A 14,573-nucleotide genomic window follows, 5' to 3' on the forward strand; every position below is an offset into this window, starting at 1 on the left:
TGAAAAGTGCTATATCAGTGCAAGACTGCATTTCACATTAAATAAAGGAGGGGGTGGACACGGTTTAAAGTCTTTCTTACAACTGTGTGTTTTTTTTTTTTTTTTCCAACAGGCCACCTGACAGCACATTTTCATTCATTAGTAAGTCCTAGTGAAGGAAACTGTGGGTAAACAAACATAACTCGACTTACTGCCTTTCAGCAGAGCATTTTATGCATTCAGGGAAGCCTCTGAACTGCTGAGAGCTTCATACATCTTTGCAATGTCTCTTCTGTCACAAGCAGCAATGGCCATTTTAATTTTGCTCTGCTTGTTCTGCAATCCTTCAAAGCACACTTACTTCAACTGAGAAAGAAAGTACTGCCTCACTGTGAGAATTACAGCAGAACATAGAAAACTTGTGAAGATTCCTTCTTTTCAGAGAATTTCCATACTTTGGGGCATGACAACAGTAATTCAAAGGTAATGCTGCTTAACCACCTCAAATCCCTAAATAACTTAGGAAGATTTTTAGGTCTACCAAGATTTTAAAGCCGAGTTTAGAGCTCAGGCTTTTGGGTTGCCTTCATCAGCAGGCATGCACCAGGCAAGGCTGGTGAGCAACAGAGAGCGTATGGCAGAACATACACAGATGTATGGAAATGGCATAGGTGGAGGGGTCAATCACACAGGGCTAGCAACGGAGAGGCAACTATACCCAGTATAATTCTCTAAATTGGCCTCAAATGGATCGAAAGATAAACAGTGCTTCCTGGTGGGAATCTGGCGACCCACAGTCCCACAGCCTATCTGGAAAAATACTTTCAAAAACAAAAAGATTGGCAACTGGGTGTATTAAGCCTCACCCAGGTTATTTTGCTCCAGGGCTTGCAGATTGCTTTGTAATATGAAATTTGTTTTTGCAAAAGCACTACTTCAACGGGACATTGTCCAACCTGGATGCTACCTTTTTAACCTTGCCTTTTTGGAAGGGACTGCCTTCGAATTTATGGCAGAATATGGTGCAACTGCTACAGAGGGAGGAAAGGACTTTGCTAATATTTCTTCCCCATCCGTCTCCAATTTCTAAGAAATATTTATACTCCTGAAAGTAAAGGAACCTCCTGTTGTTCCTTTCTATTTATCGAAAGTAAATTACCAGGGCCACCCCAACGGCTCAGTGGAGAGAGTAATATAGAAGCAGGAACACTTGGCTCCCTATGGCCAGCTGGGCTTGGAATAGAGCTGTGACAGGGTGAAGAATGAATTACACTTCCCTACAACGAAGCCGCTGGCTACCGAGCAACTTTGCAGCCTTTAAAGCACAATTCTGGCTTTCCCCGCTACAAGCGAAGCTCACGGGCGCAGGCTGCCGTGGCAAGGAGTTACTGGGAGAGTTAACTTTGGAGAGGAGGAACGGCAAAGCGCCTTTTTTTTTTTTTTTCCTAGAGGAAAAAGCCTTTGGCAGAGGGCTCTCCCAGCCCGTGTGATCTCCAGGAGCGCCGCCCCCTTCCTCAGCAAGCGCAAACACCTTTCTTGGCGCGCGCCTTGGCCGGGCCGGCCGGCGGAGGGAGGGGAGCGCTCGCCTTTCTGCGCTCCCGCTGCCAAGAGCCAAGACGTTGGGTAGCGCTCGAGCAGCGGCTCCCCCGCCAGCGCCGCGACCTCCGCGCGCGCTTGGACCCACCACCTTCCGCGGCGTCCAGAAACTCAACTTGGCAGAGGCCACAACCCGTGTGGTGCCGAGGAGCAGCGCTGAGGCGGCGCTGCCCACACGGGCCCGGAGCGGGAGCTGCCCGGCCCCTCCGGCTTCGCTTTGACTTAAACAACCCGGAAAGGGGAAGCTGGGAATCACAACCTTCCTCTCACACATTCCTCAGCTAAATTGCAGAAATAATTCAAGAACAAGCCCCCAAATAAGACTCTTTTCTCCATTTCTTGGAGGTACGCTACCGCTGATGTTGCAAACTAAGAGCCGACTTACTGTAGAGGGGTTGATGTTCTTTGGGTAGCCCCAGTGAACCCAAATGCCCACCTAATTACGGGGGTTTCACTCGCCTTGCATTTTGCCACTCCTGATTTTGCCACCAAGAGAAGCGCACGGGCTCCCTGCTGCGAACAGACCCAGCTTGGCTCCCCCGCTGCTGAAGGGGTGCCGCGTTTCAGGGGTGGCTCAAGCACCACGTAGAGCTTTGCTGGGCAGGTAAGAAGGGTAACTTGGGTGCACAGTGACACCAAGATACAGCCGTCTGTGCCAAGCATTCCGCTCGTGGCACTACTTCACAGGAATTATTCTCTGTAACAACTGCATTGTCATATCCTGCAACAGCCCAGGCAACCTCCCAGCTGAGCCCACTAAGGCTGCTGTCTGATGTGCTCTACATACAAAGACCCAGAACTACCCAGATGTTCTCTATGTAAAACATTTGGTTTGAAACACGCAGCGCTTCTTTCCAAAAAGCCATTACATTTGTTTAATGGACTCACACAGTTCAACTAAAATATCCTGGAGCAGGCATTTGACTGCAACTCTACTCTACAAGTCCCATCTGCACAAAAAAAGTTAAAAAAAAGAAAGAAAAAGTAAATGAGAATAAATGAGAATGCTTTACATGATTTATGCTGTCTCTGTGAGCAGCCAGTTCATAAAATACAAGCTTTGCTCTACAGACAATAACACAAATTGCTTTCAAGTGCATTGTTTAGTCCTTGCCTGAGTTAACCAAATATTTCATTTGAAACAAAGGGCCAAATTCTACTCTTCAGTTTACAACAGTGTTAATGTAACTGTGAGCAGCATTTTACCCAAGGACATCACAAGGGATGTGATTTTTTTAGCTTTACACTCAGAGCAAGTGAATAATGATATCCAGTAATGATAACCAGTTACATACATGGCTACAGAGCTTTCTTTTCATCTGAGGAAGGCTGGAAGGAGGTTAAAGTACAGAATGAAATTCTTTTCCCTGACAAATTCCTCTCTAGTAATACGCAATCCACAACGAAGCATTTCATCGGTCCCATTAGAACACATTTTCATAATGAAATGCCAGACAGGATGAACTGCGAGAACACATTTGTTTCACAGATCAGAGAGACAGAGAGAAAATCCTCATATTGTACACAGAATAAACCTGTTGTTGGAAAAGAGGGCTAGCCCGTGGCCTGGACACAAATACACTACGTGGTCCAGCTGAAGGCCCTTGTCCTTCTTGGGTCCTGCGGACCTGCAAGGTCTGGAGGAGTGAGCAAATGTGAAGGTACCCCAGCAGCCTGGAGGCTTTGGGAAAGGTGGCACCATTGCCTCTAGCACGTGCCCGGACTCCAGAAGCAGGATGTCCCTTCACCAGCTCCCTGGCTAAGACAGAGATGGCTACACACGTGCAAGACAGGGCTAGACTCAGCGAAGCGCTGAGGCCCTCGTAGATCATCCTCTTTGTGGCTCTGCTGCAGATGCTCTGCGTGTCCTCGCAGAAACCGCTTACCCCCTTGGCACTTAAACTACAGTTGCAAAAATAGAATCCTACAGGAGACAGGGCTTATGTCCACAGAAGAGTGTTTCTCCATTTCACCTTATTTCAGCACCCCAAAGAAAATAACTGCCACCAGGAAAGGCTATCTGTGCTTGCCAGAACTGCTGCCATCATTCAGCTCCTGCTCACTTTGTGTTGGTGCAAGTTTTCCATCTAACTAGCTGATGTAACATTAAATATAGATATTCCCTCACTTCCTCTTCGGAAAAAAAATGAGGAGAATAATTCTACTTGCTAAACAAAAGAATTATAAGGCTATGAAAGAGTTTGTAGGGCAATGAATGACACGTAAATCCTATAAATAAATATGAAAGAAGGAAAGTTGAACGGTACAAAAGGAAGAGGCAGCTCAGCATAAAGGACATCGTGTGACTCATGTACAGACCTGGTTAAAAATATATCTTCCTGAGGGGGTAATGTGGCGGTCTCTCAATTGTACCCCTCTGTAGGTCAGCTAAGCCCATGCCAAATCTATTCTCGGCATCTGAACCACACGAATTAAAAGATATGTACAGAGTCTAACTAAGTCTCCCCCAAAAATCCAGCTAATCCTTCCTATCACATTACAGTTGTCAAGTAGAGGTCCGAATGTCCTGCTCACTCTGGCATCTTAAATACCCTTGTGCTCAAACAGTAGCACTGCCCTCTAGCAGATATTTTACCAGCATTTCTGTTTTATACCAGTACGCAGCTACTTCACGCTCTATGCCATGCAGAGTTAGAGTTTACAGTCAACAACCAGGGACGTTTCACTCTTCCGGATTCTCCTACCTGGCACCTTTTTCCTGTGCCAAAATGTTGCAGCAGGAACAACGAACAGCAGAGCAGAGAATCCCTGCTCAGAGAGACGTTGTGTCAACTCTACGGGATGTCTTCAGGTGCTCCAGCTTCCAGGACTACCCGATGGGCTATGAGGCATTCGTGCCTTGTGACAGACACAATTAAACTCCACTTGAGAAACTACTTGTTTTGATTCAGGCAGAATGCAATGGCAAAAATAAACAAGTAAATGGAAACGCCAAACATATGCCATAGGAGTTGTTTTTCTAACAAATGCTTAGCAATCCTTCTCCAATAAACTTACAGGCAAAAGCTTAATCTTTTAGTATCAATGACAACAAAACATTGTGGACAAACAAAAAGGAGCGTTTGTTTAGCACCAGATGGATCAAATTTTATCCAGTCCTTGTTGCTACCTTTTGTGGGCACCATAAAAAAAATCGTCGTCACTTTTAAAGTAACCCTTACATCTCAAGTGAAGGGAGATATCATTCATCACTGAGTTTTGTGGAGATTAGAAATTGTAACAGAGATGAAATCCCTTTTTTCTGCATGGGAAACATGATATGGAAGCTTTGTGATTGCCATCTACAGCAGGCCCCCAAATCTTTCTGATCTATCCATGAATGGCTAAATTTAGTCTCCCAGCTTGCAGCAGCATCCTTTCACAGGAACAATGAATTTCTTTTCTTTTTTTAAGCCTAATACCCCTGAACTACTGTCCCCGTTCCAAGGCACTAGCACCTAGACCCAGACACGCTGACTCAGCTTTCTGTCACAGCGAGACATTAGAATAATTACAAGTCCCTCAAGCAGCCAGACTTCGCAGCAAAGTTCCATGGTTCCTCCTTCAGCTGCCCCATAGGCCAGCAGTGGGGCCAGGGCAGCTCTGGGCTTAACACAGGATGTCAGGCTCAGACGTCCTCGAGGAAGGCAAGGCCACATGGATGGAGCTGCCTTTGCAGCATTACTGCAGTGTTAGGGACAGCTCCTCAGGGCACGCAGGGCCTCCCCCTTCCTCCCAGGGCACCCTTTGGCCCTCTCTGAAATGAGGCAGTGGGAGCAAGGAGGGTTGCGAGGGGCCCGAACGGGGTTGAAGAGAGTTCAGGAAAAGACCTGGGCTGAGCAGGAACATGAAGTGAGAAAGGTTCCAAAGAGGGCAGTTTTCTGTTATAGACAGGGCTGAGCTGAGGTGGGAAAGGTAGTGAGCTAGAAGGGGGGCTGAGGAGTACCCTGAAATCAGGCATGTAGCTTGACTACCCTCAGTTGTCTTCTTAATGTCTTCAATTAGTAAAGGGCACTGGAATAGATTCTGCAGCCATTAAGTCAGTCATAAACCACTAAATAACCTCCATTTATTTTGTGATTTTGCTTTTACCTAGGACTACTTTGAACATTCCAGTCATGTCCTCTTCCCACAGCTGCTTCATTGTTGAGTATTTATATAAGAGGAACTACCCACTACACTATTTTATTATTTTCCTCCATGTGTAAGAACACAAAAAAATCACACTTGAGCAAGATCCAGGACTTGCATCCAGTTGTGGGCCAGTGACAGTTTTAAGGGCTAACATCTTGTAAACCATCAAAGAGTTAAGCATTAACACTATGCATTAGTTTAAAAGAATGAGTTGAGGTGATTGGTTCAGGATGATGGAGATCCAGCTGATTAGTTTAAAATGTGAAAAACTCTGAGCTAAAATGAGAGCATTAAGCAGGGCACCAGCAATAGAGGGCCACAGTCTGGCACCCTCCGCCCGTGTCCCCTTGCAGCCTGCAGCAAAGGTTACAGGAGGGCCTCTGCATCTATGCAACATCTGGCATTTCTGGTGTGGGGCCAGGCTGTTTGATGGGGATGGCCAGACACCACAGCCTCATGCAATATCTCACCCAGCCCCCTCGTGTTCAAAGGTCTGGGATCCTCTAATTCATACAATGTACCGTGTTGTCTGTGAAGACGTGGTGATAAATACGCTCTGTTTAAAAGCAGATACTTCTCAAATCATAACTTGCAGATGCTCAAAGTCTTTCATGTGGGTAAGACAAATGAGAGCCATAGAGACTGATTTTGTAGCCAGGGAGTACAGGAAGCAACAGCAGGAGAACACTATTGAGAGCCTGGATACACTTATGGCTTTAATGAATTGGTCATCAAATATAACAACACACATATGCAGTTCTTACCTTGCTTTGTAGTTCGCTCCCCACGCCCCCACCCCAGCCTTCCCCATCTATCTACAAAGTGGAAATTATTTTGAGTTTCGTTTATTAAATGGACACACATGGTACTCACATCTGTTGGAAGATATTTGAGGGAAACACTGACAAATATCATTTGCATATTTAGTAACAGCCCTTCTCGTCGGAGACACGTTTCCTCAGGAACACCCGCTCTTCCCAGGGCACCGACCCACCAGAGGCACCGGTGGGAACGTTCCCCGTGAGGCGTGCGGTGCCCAGGGGCAAAGCCCAGCTCGGGAAGGGGCAAGGAGGAGACAGGGATGCTCCAGCTGCACAGGACACCTGTACCCAGACGGATGCACGTGGGGCTGGTTTTAACCCTCCTCCAGCCTTCCTCCTCCCTGGCTCTGCCATGGCCACCACCACCACTCGCCTCTTCCCGAGTCTTCCATCCAGCGAAAACCTCTCCGGTTATTTATTTACCAGACAAAACACAGACTAACGGCGATTACGGCTCTGTAAAGGATAAACAACTGCTAGCAAGAACTGCACATTCCAAATGGTTTTATTCAATGTGTCTGACCCCCAACTACAGTATATACAATAATTGCCTCCACATGTCAAATCTGCATTGTGGTTCTTAAAAAATAATAATAATTTTTAAAACACATGCCACCAAAAAATGCCATATATTTTATCTATATCTAATGAAAGACATTGTACAAGCAATTTCCATTCTGTTGAGTTCCCTCACATATGCTGCTTTGAAACCACTTATAAAAAAAGACTTAGGCATTTTTACAGTGTTTTAAGCTGAGGACTGCATTGTAAACCTTGGCTCAAATTCTGCTGTGAATTTCAGATTTAGTAGGATCACAGTGTACATATACCAGGCCAAAATTTGCCCATTAATTAATCTAGCTTTCCTACAGTAAGTGGTACTGCTTCGCACAGAGATATACTGAGAAACAGGATAGTTAATTGACCTGCCAAAAATTGCTCAATCTAATGAAATAAAAAAGAAGCAACAGACCCTCAAAACTTTCCAATTCGTTCACGTCTGTAAGACTCTAGCTAGCAATATTGCTTGATGCTCACTCAAGGCTGAGGAAGAACATACTGTTCTTTAATTTGGTAAAAGATTTGACAAGCTGATATATCCCATGACCCTTACTGGCTAGTCATTAATTCAGACTGTTATACCACTGAAGTAGACTTCTCTGAACCACACTGCTTCTCTAACAGGACTTTCAGCACAGAAAACAATTATTTTGGACTGTATCTTTCACCTAATAACATGCTGTAATCAGTAATTTCAGTTTGCAGCCCTTGACATTTCAGTTACACATGTGTGTATGTGAAGAGGGAATGAAGTAATTTTTTACAATCTGTTGGTAACCGATATTGTAGTAAGCCTACAGCACTCACTACAAATCACATGAGAGTGAATTCAGTGGGGCTTTTCTTCTCTTTTACCTTTAATGCAGAGCCTCAAAACATAGCTAATAGGGATGGAACAAAGAACAAGCTAAAGACAATCACATGCCCTTCCCAGCAGCAGGGGCACAAAGGGCTCGGGGATGAGGAGCGAAGCTGAGTGTCACACGAGGACAAAGGCTTCGGGCACAGATAAGGACAGGGCTGGCTGCAAAGGGGAGAGCCTGGCCCCTGTGCTCAGCTGGCGTGTGTCGGGCTCGCATGCTACATACCCTTCACGTCGCAGAAATCAGGGATTAGGTTGGGCACTCAAAATCGGCGGACCCTTGTGGTGATTTGGGCTTTAATCTACAGGATTTCCTTTTTTTTTCATGTATAAAATGGGAGTGATATAAGCCATTATCACTATTACTCGTGTGTGTTATCGTAGCTGCCAAGTTACACTCATGGATCAAGATTTGCTGTGCAAAGCACTGCACAAGCACAGCAGTCTTGAGTAGATACTTGCACCAGTGTCTGCAAGGAGGGAAGATATTTTAATTAAACAACAAAGAAAATGTCTAAAGAATGAACAGTTCCCTGCCAGATTTGGACACTGTTCTGCAAAAGCTGCATAATGAATGGTCAAGACAAAAATCAACCCAAAGCAGTGGCCTATGTGCAGAAGCAGAAGCTGTGAGAAAAAGGTGGAAGTATATCAGGTCCTTAAAATCACATGGTAATTCACATGCACAAGAGGGAAGAGCAGGATACTGGCATTTTCTATTTGCGGAATGCTTGCCTTGGCAACACGAATGTGCTTTTAACATAACTTCTTCATTCACTGGGAGAGCCCAGTGCTTGAAGGCTGCCGGAATGCTTCCAGCTCCTTTGCTGCTCCAAGAAAGCACAGGAGAGCGTGTGTCCAGGTAGGAGAACGTACTGGGTGCTACCTGGGCTCGAGGCTCCTGGCCCAAGCGCTTGAAAGCGGCGAATGGGCACCTGCCTCCTAATGGCACCAGCAAAGCAGGCAGGAAAACTGGGGAAAAACCTCCCGAGTGGCTTCCGCTGTCGCTGGTGACCTGTGAGCCCTTTTGTCCTGGTGAGCACTTTTATCCTTAAGAACCACACTGCAAACGAGTGAATGGTTTCATGGCGCAAGAAAAGAAGAGAAAAGGAAAAAAGGCCTTATTTCCTGACCTGACAGAGCTGTCACTGCTGGCATTCGTGTTTTGGTTTTGCCATAACATGGGGAAATACAATCTGCAAAGCAAAGGCTTCCTTCAATATGTAACATTTGTGCTTCAGAGCTTCAAAAACTCCATGTGCATTTCCCGAATCATCACAAAGCAGAGTTACTTCCAAGTGAAGACTTTCACTGGAATTGCACACAAAAAGAATTCTGTTGATCTAAGGCCTTTACAAAAAAAAATATTAATTTGGAAACCAATTTCATCAGGCAATATCCTTCCACCTGCATTTCCACACACACACACGAAAAAAGATAAATAACACGCACCACTAACCATAACACGCCTGCACAAATATGCACCACATGCCTGGTTTTCATATTGGGCTGCAGCTTGTCATCAATTCCCAAAATAATTAACTTGCTGGAGGAATGGCTGGAGAAGAACAGTACTTCCTCCACCTGCTGGTGAGGAGGAAGAAATGATGTCCCGGCTCCGACGCAGAGAGAAGAGGAGGGGGTGCAGAGGCCCCCGCAGCTATTCCACATCACCTCCCGCGTGCAGCCTGAGGACACGTCCTGAGGGAAGCTCCCTGCTTTCCCAGGGAGGAACATCGGTGCTGTGCACAGGCGGTCCCTGCACAGAAGCGCAGGCAGGGCTGGCTGCTTGGCCAGGGGTTCCCGTGAGCGTCAGGCGACATAAGCGAGCCCAATTTCAGAATAAAAAAGGCAGATAAAAAGACTGGAGATGCCTGCGTGTAATTTCGAGTTGCACTGCAAGGTGTGTTTGCTCCAGCGGGACCCCTCACTCACAGCAGCATCGAGCAGCGTCTCCCTTCCTAGTGGACCTTGCATGCGAGTGCAAGAGACGGCCAATATCCAGCCCTTCTTCAACATCCAGAGGGTCTCACACTGACCTGAGTGTAGCTGGATTTCTGGGCTAACGAATGCCGAATGCACAACATGAGCAACAGATCAGTTCTTTGTTTTAACAGGGGCAAGATGACAAACGGAGAAAACACCCACAGAAATGTCGACACGAGTGCGACTTCACAGGCTCGCAATATCATCTCTTCATGCTTACACTTACTAACAGGTGCATTAATTTAAAATATCATAAGTTAGACAGCGTATGCTGAGCCAGTACTAATGAAGGAAATTTTGCTGGCAAAATGGGGCACCTCATCCATCATGTGCTGGGCATTATTTTAACTGCTTCGGGCAGTATGCAATACAGCCTGCAGTCACTGTGGTAACAAATACACAAATTCACCTACGTTGTTTCCAATAACAAACTAAATATATCATACAATCTACCCCGGAGCTTTACTGCAGGAAACTTTATGATCACATTTCAGCAAGATAAAAGCAAAGATAAAGAAACTATAACTGTTCAAATAAACATAACCTATTGATGAGTGCCAAGTATTACTTCCATTCCAGTCAAGAGAGATCTTGCTATTGATTTTTCAATGGCACAAGACTAAAGCATACATGTACCTCGGATTGAACTGTCTTCTCACCCTTTTATTTCATTAACTCAAATTTGCCAATTTCTGTTTCACGCTTGAGCTGTTTATTGTAGCCATACAGATGGCAGCAAATCCAAAGTTCATGTTTCCTATTAAAAGCCTGGCTAATCATGCAAATATCTCTGCAAAACGCAGTACGGCTAAAGAGATTGTCAGCGAACAAAAAACAGAGAGGCCAAATACGAGAATAACTTGGATGGGGCTGACTACTGGGAACACAGCGTTGCTTCCAAGGTTCAGGTTTGCAATCTGTTACCACGCAGCTTCAAAATATCTGCTTGCCGCTGAGCAAAGAGAAAGATGATTAGCTAAAGCAGTAGCAGAACGGGAGGCAAACAGGCTGGACTAGAGTGACCTTGGGACTCTCGCTACCTAGCTTCTGGTTTTAGGCAATTTGCATTGGAAGTCCTGGCAGGAGGCGCCGGCCGCTCTGCTCTCTCCGTGCATCCCCTGCTGGACACACTGCGGCATCCAGGCAGGCTTGATCATGCCGTGAATGCCGGCCACTAGTAGGAACAGAGGAGAAGAAAGGCAGGGGAAGGACGAAACGTGCAGGAAAACTCTGCCCCTGTCTGACCAGACTCCCTGTCAGGGCGCTCTGCTCACCGCCAGGAAGCAATTTGCCGGGAATGAATGTTTGCTGTAACAGTCAGGCAAGGAAACCATCAGAAAGCAAGAAGCGTTTTCTGCTCGCTTAGGTCTGGCTGGACTCCTGACAACTAGCTTTTATTCTGTAAACATACAAAATGCGGGTATTTTACACACACTCACAGATGTGAAAGTTCAAATAGAAACATTACACCCAAACTCAACTGCAGACCAGTTAATAATTATGAAGTGCCATATGCCAAGGGTTATATTACGACAATATAAAACTAACACCCCCGTAAGGATTTGTTTAGTTTCTACATACCAGTTGATAGAGTGGGTGTTACATTTTTATTGCACTTAAGATTCTGGGAGTATTTTGATTTTCACTCTCTCCAATGCCATGATGATATCAGCCACACGAACGCTGCTCAGACCCTATCATCTAAGCATCATTTGCTGTATAGCCTGACAGAAAACAAAATATGGAAAGACCAGAGATGTTGTTCACTTTGTGGAGATACATCTACACTACATCCTTAGATATGAGCAAATCCTTCCCAAAACTGTATCTGTTCTAAACCACGGTCCATTTTTTCCCCTCAATTGATCAGATCTTTAAAAAAGGGTATTTTCAATATATTTGTTTATTTGCTAGATTATGTAATCCACCACCAAGTTACCTACCTGTAAAAGGATCCTTAGTATTATATAAATAATATAGCCTAGGAGCTTTTGTTAGCCTCAAACTGCAAAACAGCCAAGAGGGAAAACTTTAAAACTCATGCACTTGGAGTGAGCATGTGCAAAGATGTCCATCTCTGGTTTCCCTTTAGCCAGCCTCCAAATGAGCTAATAAACTGAAAGCATACATGATACGACTCTAAAACTTGGCTGAAACTCTCATTTTCACTGTCGACACAAAGATATTCAGTTGCAAAGTAAACGGCCCTGATTAAAGCCACTGCATCTCCGATTTCTTTTTCTGTTTTACAGTTGCTTCTGCCTCTTGGGTCATGCTCAGCTTGCAGAGAACACCAAAAAAAAAGAAAAAGAAAAAGAAAAAAGAAACAAAACCTGTAACGTCACTAGGGAAATGCCTCGCTTTTCTATGAGGTCTAGTGGAAAAAAATCAATTAGTCTACCTTGTATGAAAGGCTGTACTAAGAGCTCTTGAGAAAAGCATCTGTTTTCTCCAGGCAGCCTTTAAGGCAATCCCTGCCTCTCATTCGCTCGTCCTCCGTGAATGGTTACATATTTCAGTGAAGGAAAAATGACAATAACTCTGAGTAATGTGTACATTTCTTCAATCGCATTTTTGTGCTCGGCTGGAGCGCCGCGCGGCCGAGGAAACGCCGAGGCTGAGTTATGGCAGGACACGCTCGGGGCCGCTTTCATTCCCGAGCCAGCCGGCCGGGCCGAGCTGCGCGGCGGCTCGTAAAAACCAACGGGGCCGGGCTGCAGTCCCTGCAATTTTTTTAGGTGTCAGCAAAGTTCAGGTCACAAAAGCATGACTGCATGGCAGCGGTTCTTTAACCGGAGCACCAACCTCCAACACCCCGGCGGTGCCCTAGGAGCTGCTTGGGGCCGCTGGGCGCTGCGACAGGGCTCAGGAAAGCCTGGATTTCCAGGTGGGGGAGAAAGAGGATGAGCGGTGCGGTGCGCCCAGGGGAGGGAATAAAAACTAGGAGCCACCCTATGTTTCCAATAGCAATGATGTACCTCTTTTTTTTTTTTTCTCTCCTTTTTTTTTTTTTTTTAAAAGAATGGTGTATAACCACAATACTTCCCCCCAAATAAACAAATGAATGAATTAATTAAACTGCTCTCCAGGGCTGGCACTCAAAGCACCGGCGCGCAAAGGGAGGCGCGTTCGGGTGCAGGTCAGAGGTGCGCCCGGCTCCGCAGGGCACCGGCTCGGGGATGCCTCCCCTCGGGACGCCCCGCACCGGCTTCGTTCTGCAACAAGCGTCACCAATAAATCACATCCTTATTATTCCTTAGGGGGCAGCCCGCCTTACCACTCTGCCGGAAAACCTCTCGATGGCGCGCTTCACTTTGCCGTACGTGCCCTTGCCCAGCGTCTCCTGCAGCTCGTAGCGGTGCTTCAGGTTGTGCTTGTGGTGATGCCGCTTCACCCCTTGCTGCTTCCTCGGCTCCGCCGCCGCCACCGCCTCGGCGCGCGGCTCCTCCATGGCGGCCGCGGGGCCGCCGCGGGGCTGCGCGGGGCTGCTGCTGCTGCCGCGGGCGGCCGCCTCGGCGCCCTCCATGGCCCGCGGCGGCGGGCGCGGCTCTGAGCGCCCCGCCGGCCTCGCAGCCTCTGCCTCAGCCCCGCGCCGCCACCGCGGGGCGGGCGGAGCCGGCGAGGGGCGGGCGAGGGGCGGCGGCGGCCGCGCTCCCCGCCCCGGCGGCCGCGCTCCGCGGGGAGCTCGCGCCGCCGCCCCGTGACCGTTACCGCCGAGGCGGGAGCGGGGGCGGCCGCCCCCGCTCCCGCCTCGGCGGTAACGGTCACGGGGCGGCGGCGCCGGGGCCTCCTCTGCGCGCGGCGGCGGCGGCCCCGGGGCCCAACGGCGCCTCGGGCCCTGCCGTGGCGGCCGCCCCGCTGGGGTTGTCCCCCGCGGGGGCACCCGCCGTGGGCGCTGGCGGATGGAGGGCCAGCAAAACCCTACCCAGGCGAGGGCTGGAAAGTTGTTTTTTTCTTTTGCAGAAAACGTCTGTTTTTTTTTTGTTTTTTTTTGTTTTTTTTTTCCCTGGTAGCCCAACGGGCGAGGGCTTCCTGTAGGGTTTCCGTGTGGTTAGAGCTCATAGGAAAGCACGGGCGCACCCAGCCCCTGGCTGTGCTTGGCAGGCGGCGGGCGCTGTTGGCAGCTCCGGCAGCTTTTCCACCTGCAGGAAACCTCTCTGGGCCTGGATCCTGCTGCAATTTACCGTCCCGCAGCCCAGTGCCAAGATCTGGGGCTCTTGGGGCCCTCACCTCCACTTTCAGGAGCTTTGAAATGGAAATGACTGCCATTTTTTACGCTTCTCTTCGTTTTCAAATAAGCTGGTTATTTCTCTTGCAAAAGCATCTTGAAAAGTTAAGCCAATGTGGGTATATAAACTATAATCAGGGTTAAAATGTATCAGATGTCACCAGTCCTTGTGTCCTGCTGGGGTAATATTCACGCAAGGGGTGCTCTGTGAGCTCAGCCAATATTTGACTGGTTGGCTCATGCTAAAGCTCAGCTTTGTCAGCTAAGTCGGGGCACTCGGGTGATGGGTTGGTACCCGATGCCACGAAGCGCGAGTCTCGTGTTCAACACCTCAAGCACGCTGGGCCCATGCATAAGGAAGTGAAGCATCTTAGTAAGGTTCCTTACTGAGATGGTGATCGGGAGC

The 14,573-nt window shown here is 47.6% G+C and overlaps 1 protein-coding gene across 1 annotated transcript in view; it reads right to left on the reverse strand.

Moving 5' to 3' along the window:
- NUAK1 (NUAK family kinase 1) overlaps nucleotides 1-13,465 on the reverse strand; it is a 46,280-nt gene extending 32,815 nt beyond the window's left edge. The window contains exon 1 of the mRNA XM_010221131.2: nucleotides 13,217-13,465. Within this exon, the coding sequence (XP_010219433.2) occupies nucleotides 13,217-13,465 (249 nt within the window). The remainder of the gene's footprint in view (nucleotides 1-13,216) is intronic.
- Between the last annotated feature and the right edge of the window lie 1,108 nt (nucleotides 13,466-14,573).

Source organism: Tinamus guttatus, unplaced genomic scaffold (genome assembly GCF_059628265.1).
Source record: "Tinamus guttatus ecotype Peru unplaced genomic scaffold, ASM5962826v1 Tinamus_guttatus_pri_ptg000125l, whole genome shotgun sequence".
Taxonomy (NCBI): Eukaryota; Metazoa; Chordata; class Aves; order Tinamiformes; family Tinamidae; genus Tinamus; species Tinamus guttatus.